Below are 17548 nucleotides of genomic sequence, written 5' to 3' on the forward strand. Positions count from 1 at the left end.
GGTAATCCTAATCCCATAGGCTTTACAGTTCCTCAGGGCTTGGAGATATATCCTTCCTCTTACCACCAGGTATTAATATTTATGGCTAAACGAGGGAGGGCAGTCAAGTCCAGAGAGGAGTCAGTAGGCAACTACAGAACACACAGCGGATTCAACAGAGCCCGAGGCAGCAAGAAAATTGTAGGCCGAGACTTGAAGTCCTCGGGCCCAAAATGCCAGCTAGCCCTGACTATATTCAATAGGCAGCTTTGGGGGCCTGTTGACTGAATTCACCCTTCACCCCCTATCCACACAGACACATTTGACTGAGACAGTAGAAATCCAAATCTGGGATGAGGGAGGCGGGGGAGTCACTCTGAGAGACTCAGAGGTCTGTTTGTCTCTCTGCTCTAAGAATCAGATACTTGCCCTTCTCCTGAGGGCACCACCTTCCAGACCTAACTCCACTCATTCTGTCACCTCACAAAGGCTCCTGGGCTTTGGGGTTTTGCTTTTAGGCAACAAGAAGGACTAAAGGCACTGCCACCTGAGTAAGGATTCCTGTAGTCCTTTCTCCTGAGGCTCATAAGGTAGATGATGTTGGGAGAAGGTATCATAGACAACCAGCACTCAACTGAATCAGACAGCTTTGTCTTCCCACTCAAGTGTATGTAGTAGGCAGACAAGAGATAGGCATGAAATTTTACTCAACACATGAAAAGGGAAACAGGAAAAAAGGTGCTATGAGCAAAGTCAATGCCTTGTTGATGGAAGAGCAGTAACCAGACCAAATTTTGGAGAACTACCACCAGCCTCTCCAATGCCAGACTTATATTGGAATGGTCAGCTCCAGCCATGTTCCCCAAGGACGGTATAGCAGAAAGCCCTCCCCACAGATGGCCCACTGAGGCCCCAGCTCAGGTTCTTTGAAACGTGGCAGCTACAGGTCACAAGTCTCCAGCAGAGACGTCCGAAATTCCTCAAGAAGGGTTTCACGGTCAGGGGGATGGATCCAGCCCAAACAGGTTTCTAGGTACAGGGGGAGAGACCTGAAAGCAAAAAGCGTGATGTCTAAGGGAGGACAGGCAGAAGACTGCACAGCCATTCCCTCCCTTTCATTCACCACCACTCCCAATAGGCCCAAGGACTCCAGGACACCAGCTGCCTCTCAACCTCACCATGCAGCATTCTCCTGTGGCATCTCAGTTTGGGCCTCCAGCCTCCGCCAGAGAGCAGTGGCCTCATCCCTCCGATCCAGCCTCCTCAGAGTCTGAAGCAGGTGAAAGGAAGCGTCTTGATTACCTGTAGCCCCACCCCAGAGTAGAGAGCCTTAGAACTTGACACAGACTTAAGCATCATTTTATAAAAGGGAAAACTAAGGCCTAAAACAGGGAAGTGTCTTGCCTACATGGTACCAGGGGTACATCACTGCCAACCATGCCTATCCCTGGGCATTGCCTGCCCAGGACAAAGGGCTCAGCTGACCCTGCTCCTGCCCAACACATTCTCAGCACAGTTATGGTCTCTGTGTCTGAAGACACTGGGAAGCCTAGAGAACTCTGAGAGGCCTTCATACACACTTGTATATGTCTTGCATATGTCTGCACACCTGGACATATCCCTATATATATACAGGCACAACCCCATTCACCCCTCCTCTCAAGGAACATCACTCTTCCACTAATCCCCAGGTACCTCCCCCACGGCCCTCTCTGACCTTATGCATCTGTGCATAGCTGATGTCTTGCACATGTACATACCTGGGCACACCTGCACACTGAGAAGGAAGTCCTGTAGGGCTCTGGTATCCTGGCCACTGGCCACCCATTCCAGTCCACGACTAATCAGGGCGGCTGCTCGAAGCTGTTGTAGTGCCACATCTGATGTACACCCCTGCTCACAGCTGGAAGCAGGCCCTGGGGACCGCTTCCAAAGTCAAGACGTGTTCCCAGCCACACTGTCACCAACACCTCAAGTTCCCTCTCTATCTCTTGTGTTTGGAATCCCTTCCTCTTAAATCTCCTGGTGGGCTAGGACACATGGAAAGGAAGCCGCCACCACCACAGAGGAAAACTGAGAGTCTAGATCACCTTGTTCCTTATCCTTGGGTGTGGCCTGGAAGAGCAGCTCAAGGCACCTGAAGTGGGACACAGAGCAGGGGTAAAGAAGAGTCAACCTCAGAAACTCTAGGGTGAGTAGATAAGAATGGAGCTCACCAACTCAGGTCCCAGTTAGAATATTATCCCTCCACATTTCCCAGAGGGTCCTGGTTGGCTTCCTGGGCTCACCGGCTAAATTCACTAATTGCCTCCTTTTGGGGCCCCAGTTGCACCCGAGCGTGGCCCTGAAGCAGATAGGTGGCAGAGACCCAGGGTGAGCAGCGTGGTAACTCTTTGGTTCCTCTTCTGCCATCTTCCCACAGCCGGGGCCTCTTGGGAAGCAGGGATGACATGCGGCTAAGCAGCTCCTCACACACGGTCAAAGCATCCTGGGCTCGGCCTGCCTGAATCAGCGCTGCTGCTGACTCCAAGAACACCTCAGGCACACAGGGCCCTGGGGGGCATGGGGGCGGGGAGGACTGGGGTGGGAGGAGAATGCAGTGTCTTGAAGAGACATGAGCCCCCACCCCCAACCTCTGCACCAGGCTCTGGTATCATGCAGAGACCACCCATTGCTTGCTGCCTGGATCCCCCCTGCTCTGGGAACCTTCCCAGTCTGGTGCCCCAGATTGGACAGAAAGAACAGCAGAGGAAAAGTCAGAAAAAAGCAGTCCTGCTCCACTCCAAAGGGGACTCCAACCCTCCCACCCCATTGCAGAGAAACACGACATACCCACCTTTGGCTCCGAGCCATCCAGCAACAGGGCCAGCAGGTCCAGGTAATGTTCTGCAGCAATCTCTGCCCTGAAGAGTCATAACCCATGAGCCTCACCTTAGGCCACAGCAGGGCACTCCAAGGGCTTTTAGCTAAGGACACTGGGGTGTGGGGAGGGCGAGGCTTGGGGACTCCAACACTGGCTCAGTATGGATCTCTACTACTTACAGACTGGATTTGGGAGAAGACTTTAGAGTTTTCAAGATACAGGAGGTTAGTGTCTGGGTGAAGAATCCTCAGTTCAGGTCCAGCATCAAGGCAGGAAGCTGAGAGTGGGGACCCATGTCCTGCCCCTGACTTGTCCATCCCCCCAACTCGTAAGAACAGAAGCAGAGCCACAGCACAGGGGAGGCGTCAGAAGTGGGAAGAGGAGCTCAGGTGAGCAAGGTGAACCTCACCTTCCCGTCTGTAGGCATCGGCTTGCTAGCAGGTACTTGGCCTGGCTCTGTGTGCCACAGTGAAGGGGAGAGGCTGGGTCAGGTCGTGGGAGTAGTAACTCTACCTCAATGAGAAGCTGTGGGGCTTCAGGGATATGAGCGACACTCAAGGCCTAGAGAAAACAAAAAGAACGTATATCTATAATCTCTGGGAACCATACTTCCTTCTACTTATACCTTGACTAGTTACCCCAACACAAGCATCTCAGCAGTCCCCGTATCTTCCCCTGACACAGTTCCTTACCTCAACCAGCAGCTCCAGACACTCAATCTCTGCTGCCGTGTTCTCCAGTTGCCGATACAGCCTGGAGGCCTCCAGAAGCGGGGGACCACAGGTTGATTCCCCTTTCAGGGCTGCAACCAAGTACAGCAGAGCTCTCTGTGGACTGCCCTAGAGGGGTGAGAGGACACAAGCCTCAGCTACCCTCAAAAAGCAGAAAGCTGCTCCTAACACCCCTGGTTTCCCCAACCCACCCTAGGACTGTCTTTACCATCTTACGAAGACAGGTCCCCAGGGCTGTGTACACCTGGACCAACACAGGTCGTGGGCACAGACCTGAGGCCGCTTCATGCAGGCTGCTCAGTGCCCTGGGCAGGTTCCCTGTGATCAGCTCCTGGAGGCCTGTGGGCAACCAGGGTGTGAGCTTAGAGAGGCCAATAGGGCAGGGGGCATGATGGGGAAGAAGAGCACAGAGAAGCTCTACTGAGCTGAAGGGTAGAGGATAGAGAAGACATGAGCCCAGAGGACCCCTTAAGACAGGGAGTGGGGAGGAAGGGACAAGTCAGATTGCTAGCTGGCCTTGGCGATAAGCAAATGCTGTCAGAAGGACACCCCTCAAGTCCTGGGCATCCTGCAGGGTCAACGGAGCATCTGACTCTTCAGCTGGGGGCCTCCAAGTTTTCAGGAGTAGCAGCAGATCCTCAGAGGCCCTGCTCTGGGGAAAGAAGGATGATCAGAGGTTCCAAGCCTGTAACTACCCCTTCACCTATCTCAGTCCACCCTGGCTGGACTTTGAACTTAAGGATCCTCCTGATTCTTTTTTTTTTTTTTTTTTTTTTTTGCGGTATGCGGGCCTCTCACTGCTGTGGCCTCTCCCGCTGCGGAGCACTGGCTCCAGATGCACAGGCCCAACAGCCATGGCTCACAGGCCCAGCCACTCCACAGCATGTGGGATCCGCCCGGACCGGGGCACAAACCCGCGTCCCCTGCATCGGCAGGTGGACTCCCAACCACTGCGCCACCAGGGGAGCCCTCTCCTGATTCTTGTTCCCTCAATTCTAAGAGATCGATAGCTGTGGGGCAAGGATAAAGAGAGGAAGGAGAACCTGGGGCAGAGATGATTTATTTTAATGAGTCTCCTCACTCAGGATAAGCCCACAAGGACACAGGGCAACGACCATGTTTGGGTTACTGATGAAAAGACTGAGACTGGGAGGTGCCTTCAGCAAGGTCATGAGAGCTCTAATTCTACCCAAGATAATCAAGCTCCCAAGAGAATCCCTCCAATGAGGAACAAACCAGAGCAAGGTCACCTAACAGTCCCTGAGAGAACCTGGGTCCTCTGAACACCAACCCAGCAGCCTTTCCAACACATAATGATGATACTTCAGCTAGGAAGGGTGGGAGGAGGAAAGAGACCCTTAGGTTCAGATCACTACCTGAATTACCTGGCTAACATTCAGGGTCTGCAGCAGCAAGGTCAGGTCCCCAAGACAGTCAGTGCTCAGCCAAAGGGCAGCCTGCAGGCCAGCAAGGTGGTGAAGGGCAGGGAGCAGCTCCGGCAGAAGGGAGGAAACATGGAGGACAGAGTCCCACAGCCCCCTGAGCCCATGTTCCAGCCTGGCCTTCAGCTGCTCCTGGGTCTCCAGCACTGTAGAGTATACACACACATAAAGCTGAGGTGGGACCTCATCTCTGGCTTTTCTTCTCTGCAGGAGCCCAAAGGTCACAAAGGTGCTCCTGGTCCGAGGAGCACATGGAGGATCAGAGAAGGGCACCTCCGTGGAGATGACAGATTATGTTGCTCCTCCTACCCCCCTTGCAAGAACTTAAGCCCAGCCTGAGGCTGGCAGGGGCATGGAAGGCAATCTCTGGCCCTTACCTCTCTCTAGGCCCTGCTGGATATCCTGTGCCAGGTCCTCAGTGAAACCCTGGGCCAGGCTTGCGCTCAGGGTAATGAAATTGCAGATGACAGTCAGTTCCAAGGGGAGAACAGAAACAGCTGCAGGGAGCCCTGGAGCAGCAAATGCTGGTCTCACAGACAACTCTCAGGTGAGAGAGATCACCCCACCCCAACCAAAATGGCCTCAGTAAAGAAACCACCCTTTGGAGACTTCCCTGGTGGCGCAGTGGTTAAGAATCCACCTGCCAATGTAGGGGACACGGGTTCGAGCCCTGGTCCGGGAAGATCCCACATGCCACAGAGCAACTAGGCCTGTGCGCCACAGCTGCTGAGCCTGCGCTCTAGAGCCTGCGAGCCACAACTACTGGGCCCGCGTACCACAACCACTGAAGCCCACGCATCTAGAGCCCATGCTCCACAACGAGAAGCCACCGCAATGAGGGGCCCGCGCACCACAACGAAGAGTGGCCCCCACTCGCTGCAACTGGAGAGGGCCCGCACGTAGCAACGAAGACCCAACGCAGCCAAAAAAAGAAAAAGAATCCACCCTTTGGACAGAGAATTTGGAAAGGGCAGAAGGTTTTCCAAACAGACCATCCTGGAGACCACTTCTTCAAATGCTGGGGTGGTGGTGGTGGTGTGTGTGTGTGAGTAAGGAGAGAGATTCACCTGTATAAAGACGATTCCAGAACCCCTTACCCCCTGAGTAATCTCCTCAATCCCAGAAATGCAGAAGAGGAACTGGTCTCTGGCTGTGGAGGAAGGGAGTGACCATCCTGGGGAGGGCGCCCCTTACCTTGCAGACTATGGAGGAGTCCCCGGAGCCCTTCCAGTGCACCTTGAGCCAACTGCTGTCGCCTCGGAGACAGACCTGAGTCCTGAGCAACCTAACAAATGTGGGGTGGGGTACAGTCCTTCCCTCTCCCCTTGCAGCTGTGGCAAGGGATGTCATTCTCCAGCCATTTCTGGCTATTTAGGGGAGGTCACGCTCAGCCCCTCCCCATCGGCCAGGGTAAATCTACTGCATACCCCTTTCCTGGTACTTTGGGGTTGCAAAGCGAGGGTCCCAGCAACCGCGTTACCTTGGCCTGTTTAACTAGTTGGTCATTCTTTTCCCTCCACAGGTCCAGGCAGCTGGCGTGTGAGGCTGAAGAGCCCGGAGGGGTCCTGTGAGCCATGGCGGCCGAGTCTGGGCCCAGACACCTAAAGGGAGCCGCTGAAGGGTAAACCTGGCCCCTCTGAGAGCGGAGAGGCCCGTGCACTTCCGGACCCCGCCAAGGCTCCTTTGCTCCCCTCGGGGTTCCAGCCGGGTCGGCCTACCCTTTCCGGGAGAAACGGACACCCCGCTGGCCGCCTGGCGGGGCTTCTACCTCCGCCTCTTCCACCCGCGCCTCTGATTGGCCCGGCCGGCAAAATGCTCGGCTGCGGTTGGTCGTCTTCAAGGGTTACTCCCCGCGGGAAACTGGAAGAAGAAACGAGTCGGGGCCAGACCAGAGAGGAAGGCAGAGGCGGGCCAGAGGCCGGGGGCGTGTCTGAGTGGGTAGGTCACACGGCTTGCCGTTTCGTTGCTCAGCCCTCGCGGAGGCCAAAGCCTTAAGTCGACCTCAAAAACCCGGAACCCGCGGCTCAGCTCTTCCCTCGCCGCCACACAGCCAGGTCGGCCGGGGATTTCCCCCGCCGCGGAGGGCTGGCCCGCGCGATGCACGCTGGGAGTTGTAGTACCGCCGGGAGCCGCCACGAAAGGTCCAGACCCAGAAGTGTCTTCAAAAAGAACTGACCTGGGCTTCCCTGGTGGCGCAGTGGTGGGGAGTCCGCCTGCCGATGCAGGGGACGCGGGTTCGTGCCCCGGTCCGGGAGGATCCCACATGCCGTGGAGCGGCTGGGCCCGTGAGCCGTGGCCACTGGGCCTGCGCGTCCGAAAACTGACCTGAGACTGAGTCCCTCGGTAATTGGTCCATCCTATCTCTGCTCACCATGGACCACCAACACGCTCACCACAGTCTGCTCAACCACATGCAGTCCGACTAGCTGGCAGCGCAGCCCTGTGCCTGTGCAGCCTGCCCTGCTCAAATATACCTGCCCAGTCCTTTCAAATTACGGAGGTGGGAGAATTGGAGATCCTTACGCAAATAAGAAACAAGCTGCGACACTTGCCATCTATAAAGTCAACTCAAAATGACTTCGTTAAAATTAAAAACTCTTGTGCTACCAAGACACCATCAAGAAAATTCAAAGATGTTAAGTCAAACTGTTATGCTGTACACCTTAAACTTATCCAGTGATGTATGTCAATTATATCTCAATAAACTGGGAAAAAAAGAAAATTCAAAGATGTCAATTATACCTCAATAAAAAAAGAAATAAAAGAAAACTCAAAGAAAAGTCACAAAGTGGGAGAAATTATTTGCAAATCGTATACATCATCTTTCAGTGGTCTCATCTCTTCCTGTCCTGGGCACCCTCAAACCTCAAACCCCAGTCCTGACCCCTCTCAGAACCTCTTCCCCACTTCTTTGATGGATGTTTCCATGAGGATTTCATGCCAGCACTTCAACATGACACAGGAGTAGTGAGGTGGATGGAGGGCACGGGAGACGTGTGAGGAGCATTAGATTCATACAATTTTGGCTTCAAGTCAGGAATAATCAACGGGACAAGGTGTGTTAGATGGGTGAGTAGGTCTGATAAAAGGCAGCATAGGTTGGGAAACCAGGAAAGCCTCCACAGACGTGAAGGGCAAAGGGTGTTCGGAAGTAAAAGGACACAGTTGAGGAGGAGGAGATACAGCACTATTGGGGCTTTAGACAGTGAAAGTCTGTGTGCTCCATGATGCCTGGGCCTGTCTTTTCAGCCATCTCTGTTATCAGCCAAAGCAAAAGAATTTAATAAAATACGTTCCATGGCAAAGGAAAATGGCAGGTGGAATAACAGTAGTGATTTGGGAAGAGTTGGGAGAAGTGAATTCAGACAACTCCAACCACCTCCCAGAGGTTCTCAGATGTGGCCAGGTCTCCATAAGACGGCTGATCCCATCTGTGCCTGGATGAGGGGAGACTGACCCTCCTATCCCCTACAGGACAATGGGGGCTCCCCCACACCTCAGACACACATATTTACATCATTATTTTATTCCACTTCGGAGGCAGCCCCTCAGTCCCTCAGATGTATCCAAAGCAGGAGTTACGGATTAGGCTCCACTATGATTTTGAATTATAAAATAATGAAGTCCCAGATGCCAATAGATCCTGGTTGCATGGTGGTAAGAGGTGTGACTGAGCCTCTCTTGCAGATGATCCAGCACCCGTATAGACCAGGCTAGATTGTTCTCCAGCTTTCTGCTGGGCCAGAACTAACTGCCTGAACCAGGAGCTCACAGCACCATCCACTCGCATGACCAAAGCTATGCCCAGGCAAAGTCCCACGCTGCTCACAATGAAGCCCATGGCCTCAAAAATGAACCTGCAAAGAAAGGTCGAGAATCTCAAAGGACACAGACAGGAGGTCTAGAGCCTTTTCCCTGCTGAGGCAAAACCTTGTCCACTCTGGATGTTCACTGTTTGCTCCAAGCTTCACCCTCCCCCACACCAATACTTCTCAAGCAAATCCACTCACTTGGGGGCAAACACCTTCCAGACCATGAGATGCCTGCGGAGGATGGAGGCTGCCAAGGCACAGGCCAAAATCTAAGGGAAGAGAGGAGGGGTCAAGTTATTTAGGAAGGGGAGGAGGAAGCAGGTCAAACAGAGAATTGCTGCAGGTCCCTGTGAAGAATGGAAGGGGAAGGAAAGTAGTGTGACTGTCAGTGGGAAAAAACCCTGGGCTAGGAGTTAGGAGACCTAATTCTTTTCCTGGCCCAGCCACGACTTGCAGTGTGACCTTGGGCAAGCACTATTCACCTGTGCCGCTGACACTCAGGCTCTGCCTCCCAGGGTGGAGGGAATGTCAGAGTCACACCTTCTTCCTCTGAAGGAAAGGAAGATCAATGATCACAGATTGGGAAAGAATCCTGACCATCACCTCAGCTCTTCCAGTCTGTCCACTAATGGAGTAATCCCCAGACGCAACCATCAGGTCCAGATCTAGCTTGTAGAGAGGAAACAATCCGAGACTAGGATGAAGGAGACCCAGGTTCAAGTCTTAATACTGCCATTTGAGGCCACTGGCCTTTGGGCAATCACTTCACTTATCTATGCCTCAGTCAAGGCTCTCTCCTAGGGTTTTGGCAAAGTGTGAAAGAATGGGATGTACACGCATGAGAAAAGATCACTAACTCCATGATCTCTCCCCTGCACCTACCTGAATACCAAGGACAAAGAGGTACTTGAGGCCCAGCTGCAGCAGCGCCGCATTGAAGTGGTGAGGCGCATCCCGGAGCCGCATCTCCATCAGTGGCTCCTCCTCCTCCTCAGGCCTGACTCTGGCCTCAGCTTCATTCCCTGGGGGCTGCCGCCTCTTCCGGGGCCCTTGACTCTCACAGAGAAAGGGCCAGAGCAGGAGCAATGGGCAACCTACTGCCTCAGAGGAAGGCAGCGCTAGAATCAATGGAGGACCCAGGGACCAGGCCACCCTGGCCCCCAACTACCCGAGTTGGCTCAGCCTCCAATTAGCAAAGGCCAAGGGGTGCCAAAGATCTAACAAAATCACATTTCCCCACTCAAATCCTGGGGTTTCCTTTCCTTCCACGAAGCCAGAGTAAACAATGGAAGCAAGGGAGGAATGAGGAGGTACCTGCAAAGAGGATATGGGAGGCAAAGGTGTTGGTTCCCACCAGCAAAGCAGACAGCCAGGTAAAGTCATGGCCCTCTGGGACTCCCACGAAGGCAGCATGCCAATGGATAGCTGGAAAGACGGGCTGGTGACCCGTGGAATAGAAGGTCTGTGTTGCCATGAAGGCCCAAGCAGAGACTGCCTGCCAAGGCACAGTAAAAGGACCTGGGGGAAGAGATATGCCTCTTTACAGTCACATCCCACTCCCTAACCCACAGCCCACTGCCCCAAGATCATATACACCTACTACCTCAGTGCTGTCTCTTACACACGAGCATGCCCATCACTCCAAGCTTCTAACAGTCAACACTCCGTTATTCTAATTCCCTCTGTGGCACAAAGCCCCACTGCTCTAACCTGTGGTCAACCTCTTTCTCTCATATACACACAGCTCACTGTGAGTGGTGAATATACGCATAATTCACCACTCTCATCACTGGAGAATTAGGAAATGCGCTCACAAGGATGCAGCATTTCCATAAGAATTGAGTCTTGGAGTACTGTTTGTCTCCCTCCTCCATGAACCCTGCTGGCCCTGAAAGCCAATGGGAGGGATCAGTTAGCTTGGCTACAGCAGATAAAAGAGACAGGACATCAGGAAGACCCTCTCAACTGTTGGGGCGTGAGACCCTGTATCAAGGTGAAGAACCTGAGGAGCGACACCTCCCTGAAAATAAGAGGGGCTGAATTCACATCACTACTGTCCTTGGATGAATCAGGGCTGAGATATGTATTTACCAGGGGTGGTGATGGGTATCCCAGCAGCAAGCAGATGCAGGAGAAGGAAGCTCTGCAGAAACAGAAGCAGGAACACAAGGCTAATGCGCTCTGCATGCAACAGCAGAAGTGGAAAAGCCAAGAGGGTGAGGGCCGTGACCACAGCAGCTGAGTAGACACTCCCCAACTGATAGGCGGCCACCGTCAGGGGGCCCTGAGATTTGGTCCTCTCTAGCCGGCCCCGGAACTCCTCCTGCATGTGTCGGTAGATTTGAGGAACCACATAATCCAGGTCAGCCTGAGAAGTGGGGGGGCCTGAGAAGGGAATGAGGACAGTCCTGGTCCGTGGAGCACCCGCTGCAGCTTTCACCAGCACCGTCACAGGCCTCCAGAGCAGCAGCATGATCCCTGAAGCAGCCAACCCGGCCACAGCCCTAGGTAACATAACTGATGCCCCAGCGACCAGGGCCCGGAGACGTGGGGGTGCTTCATCCGCCCCTGATGCCAAGGCCCAGTAGGCGGCAGTGCCTAGTCCCATCAGCGGCAGCCCCCAGCGCACAAAGAGCACAGGGGGCTCAGGGCTCTTGAGATTACCATAGCGGCGAAGCCACAGGCGCACGGCAGCTAACAGGGCCGCCAGCGCCCCCACACAAGCTCCATACCACACATTCTTGGCTCGACCACCCACCATGGATGCCAGGGGACTCAGCCAGGGAGAGGAGCTGCAAGCAGGCGTCTCTTCAGGGCAGCGATGAAAAAGCCCAGCTAGCCTTATACATAAAAGCAACCCAACTCCAAGCCCCAGGGCATGCGTGCCATTGTGACGTGGGGGGCCTGCCGGGGTCAGAAAGCCAAGGCGAGGTATTGTGAGTAGCTTAGGTGGCAGCAGCTTGCCCTCCCAGTGAAGCTGGGCAACCAGGAGCAAGATGAGTGAGATCAAAAGGAAGGGGGCGGCCCTGGCCTCGGCTATAACAAAGCTATCAGAGAAAAAACCAGCAAAGCGAATGAGCAGGAGTAACAGGACAGGCCCAGGCATGGGAAGCAGGGCTGCCAGGGGCCTCTTAGCTCCCCAGCCAGCCCAGGCTTTCCACAGAAAAGGCAGAAGTGAGCCCACTGCAGCCATGGCCCCTAGAACCACTGAATCCAGCTTCAGCCCAGTAGTTGCCAGGAGTCCAGCACACACTACGGCCCCAGTCAAACCCCAGGCCATGGGTATTAGGAGAGGGCGGAAATAGAAGCCTGGAGATGTTGCCCACTGGGATACCAGTAGGCAAAGAAAGCAGGTAGCAGCCAAGAGAGCAGCACCCCCTGCCATGCGGACCAGAGAAAAACGAGCCCAAGACTCAATGCACATGGCCCGAACTCCCCGCAGGAACTGCTGCAGCTCAGTAATCACAGTCTGTAGCGCTGCCTCAGCCCCCTGGGGGCTCTGCAGAAGCCGCTGGTAGTCAGCAGAAGCTTTGGAGAAGAGGTGCTGCAGTCGATGAAGCTCCTTAACTTGGAGGTCCTGAGCAGCAGTTGAGTAGGTGTGAAGAAATCGGGACACCTGGCAGAAAAGATCAGAGACCAAGGGGAAAAGCTCAGAGATGTGAAGTGGGACACAGACAAGGACAAGTATTACCATATGGGGTACCTAGAAATCAGGGACCCAAACTCCATCCAGGACAGGGAGAGAGGGCGTACTTGGCTATGGAATGTGATATTAAGACTGAACAAAGCACAGCAGAGTGGGTCATTATGCTTCTCCCATGTTCAACCTAACTCTGTCACCTGGAAGCCCAGCCCATTACCTACCTGCTGGGCATTGAGATGGAGAGCTGAGGCCTGGGCCAGAGTAGAAGAGTGAGGCTGGGAGTCTTCAACCTCTGAGAACACCTCAGCTATCACCTCCCCGATGTTCCCAAATGGGATGGGCAGGCCCAACAGCAGGGCCAGCGTAGGCACAATGCTGATTTGAGGAATTACCTCTGGCTCCTAGAGAACAAGGACAGGGGTCAACGGGTTCAACAAAGAGCTGAGGTCAGTGTTTAGGATGGAAGACATAGGGGCCTAGGTAGGAAATAAGAATGGGGGATGCCCAGGGTTATGAATTTGGGGGCTTAAAATGGAGGGATCCACAAGGATGCTACGATTATGATGTGGATTGAATAGCGGGAAACCACACAAAGCACACCTCAGGCCTCACCTCTGGTGGGGCACTGGGGAAGAGGGCTGTGGGACTATACAGAAAAAGTGCAGCTGAGGTCTCCAGCTCACTGTCCCCTCCATGGTTCCCACTCGTGGTCATCCCATGGTCCCCAGTCACTACCAGCAGTGTGTCATTCTCCAGACGCTCCACGAGTCCCCTGGGGGCCAAGAAATGTGTCAGGAGGTAGGGATAAAGATTGTTCTCAGGGACTTCCCTGGTGACGCAGTGGTTAAGAATCCACCTGCCAATGCAGGGGACACAGGTTCGAGCCCTGGTCCGGGAAGATCCCATATGCCGCAGAGCAACTAAGCCTGTGCACCACAACTACTGAGCGTGCGCTCTAGAGCCTGCAAGCCACAACTACTGAAGCCCACGTGCCTAGAACCCATGCTCCGCAACAAGAGAAGCCACTGCAATGAGAAGTCCGTGCACCGCAATGAAGAGTAGCCCCTGCTTGCCGCAACTAGAGAAAGCCCGCGCGCAGCAACAAAGACCCAACGCAGCCAAAAATAAATAAATAAATAAATAAATTAAAAAAAATATTTTTCTCAGGGGCCCATTTACCCCCAGCCATAACTTCCACTAGTAAGGCCTAGACCTCTGGCAGAAAAACAACTCTTCAGTCATAACCCTACTGCCCAAAATCACATGCTAAGTTACTCAAAACAGATGAGGCCCCTAGCTTCCGAAAAAGACCTAGAGAAGACAGAATTCAGCCAAGTAGGAGTTCCAAATAAAGATTTTTTTCTCTTGGGACCATATATTATGAGATTCTCAGACACAAACCCACTCCCCCAGCCAATATCCCACACTCACTGGATCACTTGGTCCATTTGGCTAAGTTTCTTGGCCATTTCAGGATGATGAGGGCCATGCTTGTGGCCACAGTGATCCACACCCAGGAAGTGAGTAATCAGCACATCCCATTCACCACTGTCCACTGTGAAGGAGAGAACCTGAGCACAAGGGACTAAGGCCCACTCCTCAACCCCAGCCAGGCTCTGATGCTCCTATGTCCAGGGGCACAAGCCCAGGCCACTGCATCCATGGGAGGTTCAGAACTTGTGGACTGACGTAGCCCTCCCCAGCTCCCAGTCTTAGTCAGGCCTGCCTCTGGCCCCGTGCTCACTGGTTGGGTAGAGGTGTTCCAGGATACCATTGTCCACTGTGTGTAGGTCTCTAACATCGAAGGACGGGAAAAAGAAAGCTTGGGAGAAAGCTCCAGGAAAAAGATCGTTCCAGGTTTCATCTCCCATGAAGACCACACGCCTTCCTGCAGGGACATGAGTGGGTCACAGCCTGAGCAGGAGTCAGGAGAGGGGGAAGAGGAGAGGCCTTTTAAAGATCTATCAGAAATCCCAACCATGCACTCTAAGGCACAGCAGTTCCATCCAACAACTCTTTATCCTTTAAGGCCTAAAATTTTCTGCCAGGAAGCTTTCCCTGGTAACCATACTCCACCCAGACCTTTTACTACTTATTCCTATAAAAAGCTCTGCTAGTCCCCAGCCCCTGGCTACCTCTGCTGCTCTATTTTTCCTGGGTACATATTGCTTTTCCCCAGTCAGTGAGTGGACAGGGCCTGGACCCTCTGCTCTCTTCTCCACGCTTTTGAAAATACCAGACCCACATCTTCTTTTCGTCTCTCCCCTGCCCCTTACTGAGAGCTCGCCCAAAGTAAAACCAATACCCCATGCAGATTAGAAACGCCAGAAGGACAGAGCCCGGACCTGAGCTCCCTACATACAGAGCCAGGGTCTCTTTCTCCTTCCTGTACTCCTAGTCAAGCACGCAGTTGGGCACCCAAAGTTCTGGCTCTCTGACGTCTAAAGAAATTTGCCAAGGTACTCCTGGCCACCAAAGAGGCCCGACTAACCTGTACTGGTAAGCTGCTTCACGAGATTGTCTTCCGCTATGGCGTAGCTGGCAAAATTACTGCCAGCGTCAATAAAGGTAGGTAGTGAGCCGGTGGTGAGGGCCTTGAGGCGCTGCATGGTGGTGGTCGGGGGGTCAACCTTGGACTGGTAGAGCCTGGCATGGTGGGGCTGAATTTCCAGGATCCTCTGCAAGAAGCCCAGTTTGCCCAGGAAAGGTAGGGAGACGGGAGGCTCCCCAGAAACATGTGAGAGCTGGGGCTGGGCAAAGTCAAATCGCAGAGCGTCTATCAGCACCAGCACAAGCCGGGAGAATCGGGAAGCCATCCAGCAGGCCCCGGGCTCCCCTCGGCTCCCCCATGGCAGGGACCCAGGGCCTGGGGGCTCTTGGCAGCTGCTATGGTTGGTGAGCTCCAAACGGGTGAGCAGGAAGCCACTGGTGAAGAGAGCAATGCCGGCGTAGAAGAGGAAGCCCACCCAGGCCAGGAAGAGCAGCACTGAGATCTTCCGCATCCTGGTGGTGGCGGGGGAGGGAATTCATAACTGTGAGGCAAAGAACCAGCAGATAGTCTAGTCTCTCAATACAAAGCCCAGCTAGAATCACCTCCTCTTGGAAGCCTTCCGGAAGATAAACAGTCCCATAACCAACCCAATGCAATGTTCCTCTCCACCAGTTATACCAGAGTTTCTGAAGGCGAGGTGCGCAGACTATGGGCATCAACCTGGAGCAGCTGTATTAAAATGGTGATTTCCAGGCGCCACCCCAGATCCCCTGAATCAGGATCTTCGTGGGTGGAGCATAGGAATTTGTACGCCAGGAGATCCTAATGATGGAAAACACAGCCCACGAGAGAAACTTATTCCAAGTGGTACACGGCTTTGTGACAGCCCGTTTCTCCGCTCTCCTCGCCAATTTCAACACCCCTGGAGTGGCCAGGGCTCGCAGCCGCAGGGGAATCCCGGCCAGGCTGATGGCGCCGCCTGGCGGGGACCCAGGGGACGAAGGGAAGGAGTCCTACTCCGCTTCCGGACAGCCAGGATCGCCAGGAGACCAGAAGCGCGACCTCCCCGGCGCAGCAGGGCAGAGGTGCGAGGTCTTGAGGCAGTTGGGCCTCGCTGGGACCCAGACGTCCGGATGGCTCTGTCACCTCAGGTGGCTACCCGGCCTCCGGCTGGGCACCCTGACCTGGGTACGGGGACCGCTAGACTGCGAGCTCTGAGTGGGGTGGAAAGGTCCCTAAATTCAGGCAAAAGCGAGCGCAAGGGGATTTGGGGAGACCCCGGCTCACCTTGAATGGCGCCCGGAAGTGCAGCGTCGGCGCCTGCGGCCTGGCACCACAGAGGTGCGTGCGCCGGCTAGAGCGACCCTCGGGGGTCCCGATCGCCATCTGCTGGCGCCCCCGAGGAAGTTCGGCAAGGAACGCCAGGCTGGCCAGAGCCGGGAGTTTGATGGGAGAGTATAGTAATTTAGAATTGGGGGCAAGGCACTAAACTAGAAGAGTTCAGGGAGCCACTGTCCATTCTTGGTTAAGACTAAGATCTAAGCCTCTGGAACCAAACTTAGCTTGAATCCTAGCCCTGCCACTCACTGTCACTATTGGGCATTACCTCATCTGTAAAATAGGGATAATATTTATTTCCCCCTTTTTGCCAAGCTGACTCCAACTGATAGATTTTATTATTCACCTTTCCAAGGATGAATCTTACAACTCAGTAATAAGACAATCCAATTCAAAAATGGGCAAAGAGGCACAAAATTTTAAATCAACTATATTTCAATTAAAAAAAATTTTTTTAATGAGCAAAGCATCTGAATAGACACTTCTCCAAAGAAGGCTTTTTTTTTTTTATATAGATCAACGGAACACGATAGAAAGCCCAGATATAAACCCACGCACATATGGTCACCTTATCTTTGATAAAGGAGGCAGGAATGTACAGTGGAGAAAGGACAGCCTCTTCAATAAGTGGTGCTGGGAAAACTGGACAGGTACATGTAAAAGTATGAGATTAGATCACTCCCTAACACCATTCACAAAAGTAAGCTCAAAATGGATTAAAGACCTAAATGTAAGGCCAGAAACTATCAAACTCTTAGAGGAAAACATAGGCAGAACACTCTATGACATAAATCACAGCAAGATCCTTTTTGACCCACCTCCTAGAGAAATGGAAATAAAAACAAAAATAAACAAATGGGACCTAATGAAACTTAAAAGCTTTTGCACGGCAAAGGAAACCATAAACAAGACCAAAAGACAACCCTCAGAATGGGGGAAAATATTTGCAAATGAAGCAGCTGAAAAAGGATTAACCTCCAAAACTAACAAGCAGCTCATGCACCTCAGTATCAGAAAAACAAACAACCCAACCCAAAAATGGGTGAGGACCTAAATAGACAGTTCTCAAAAGAAGATATACAGATTGCCAACAAACACGTGAAAGGATGCTCAACATCACTAATAATTAGAGAAATGCAAATCAAAAACCACAATGAGGTATCACCTCACACCAGTCAGAATGGCCATCATCAAAAAATCTAGAAACAATAAATGCTGGAGAGGGTGTGGAGAAAAGGGAACACTCTTG

At 53.2% G+C, this 17548-nt stretch overlaps 2 protein-coding genes across 9 annotated transcripts; both read right to left on the reverse strand.

Moving 5' to 3' along the window:
* Window positions 1-669: 669 nt before the first annotated feature.
* On the reverse strand, window positions 670-8422 carry FANCG (FA complementation group G). 4 transcript variants are annotated; one of them, XM_082613350.1, is made up of 15 exons: window positions 6734-8422; window positions 6496-6616; window positions 6210-6300; window positions 5393-5524; window positions 4959-5161; window positions 4090-4225; window positions 3782-3912; window positions 3535-3681; window positions 3252-3403; window positions 2816-2882; window positions 2268-2557; window positions 2070-2116; window positions 1740-1895; window positions 1158-1281; window positions 670-1028 (listed from the first exon to the last, which is right to left on the reverse strand). In XM_082613350.1, the coding sequence occupies exons 2-15, from the start codon at window positions 6589-6591 to the stop codon at window positions 920-922; spliced, it is 1881 nt and encodes a 626-aa protein (XP_082469476.1). In that variant the 5' UTR covers window positions 6592-6616; window positions 6734-8422; the 3' UTR covers window positions 670-919. The 4 variants fall into 4 exon arrangements, 3 of the variants coding, with proteins under 3 accessions (XP_082469476.1, XP_082469477.1, XP_082469478.1); XR_014293345.1 differs by having other exon boundaries at window positions 1158-1249; window positions 6496-8422; XM_082613351.1 differs by lacking the exons at window positions 4959-5161; window positions 5393-5524 and having other exon boundaries at window positions 6210-8422.
* Window positions 8423-8525: 103 nt separating this feature from the next.
* PIGO (phosphatidylinositol glycan anchor biosynthesis class O) lies at window positions 8526-16292 on the reverse strand. 5 transcript variants are annotated; one of them, XM_082613267.1, is made up of 11 exons: window positions 16249-16292; window positions 14962-15502; window positions 14215-14384; window positions 13902-14041; window positions 13083-13242; window positions 12692-12871; window positions 10919-12443; window positions 10142-10345; window positions 9710-9924; window positions 9026-9096; window positions 8526-8872 (listed from the first exon to the last, which is right to left on the reverse strand). In XM_082613267.1, the coding sequence occupies exons 2-11, from the start codon at window positions 15470-15472 to the stop codon at window positions 8611-8613; spliced, it is 3438 nt and encodes a 1145-aa protein (XP_082469393.1). In that variant the 5' UTR covers window positions 15473-15502; window positions 16249-16292; the 3' UTR covers window positions 8526-8610. The 5 variants fall into 5 exon arrangements, with proteins under 5 accessions (XP_082469393.1, XP_082469397.1, XP_082469394.1 ...); XM_082613271.1 differs by having other exon boundaries at window positions 13902-14025; window positions 14215-14358; window positions 14962-15473; window positions 16249-16289; XM_082613268.1 differs by having other exon boundaries at window positions 14962-15473; window positions 16249-16285.
* Between the last annotated feature and the right edge of the window lie 1256 nt (window positions 16293-17548).

The sequence above is a fragment of the Mesoplodon mirus genome (assembly GCF_964341445.2).
Source record: "Mesoplodon mirus genome assembly, chromosome: 1".
NCBI classification, from domain to species: Eukaryota; Metazoa; Chordata; class Mammalia; order Artiodactyla; family Ziphiidae; genus Mesoplodon; species Mesoplodon mirus.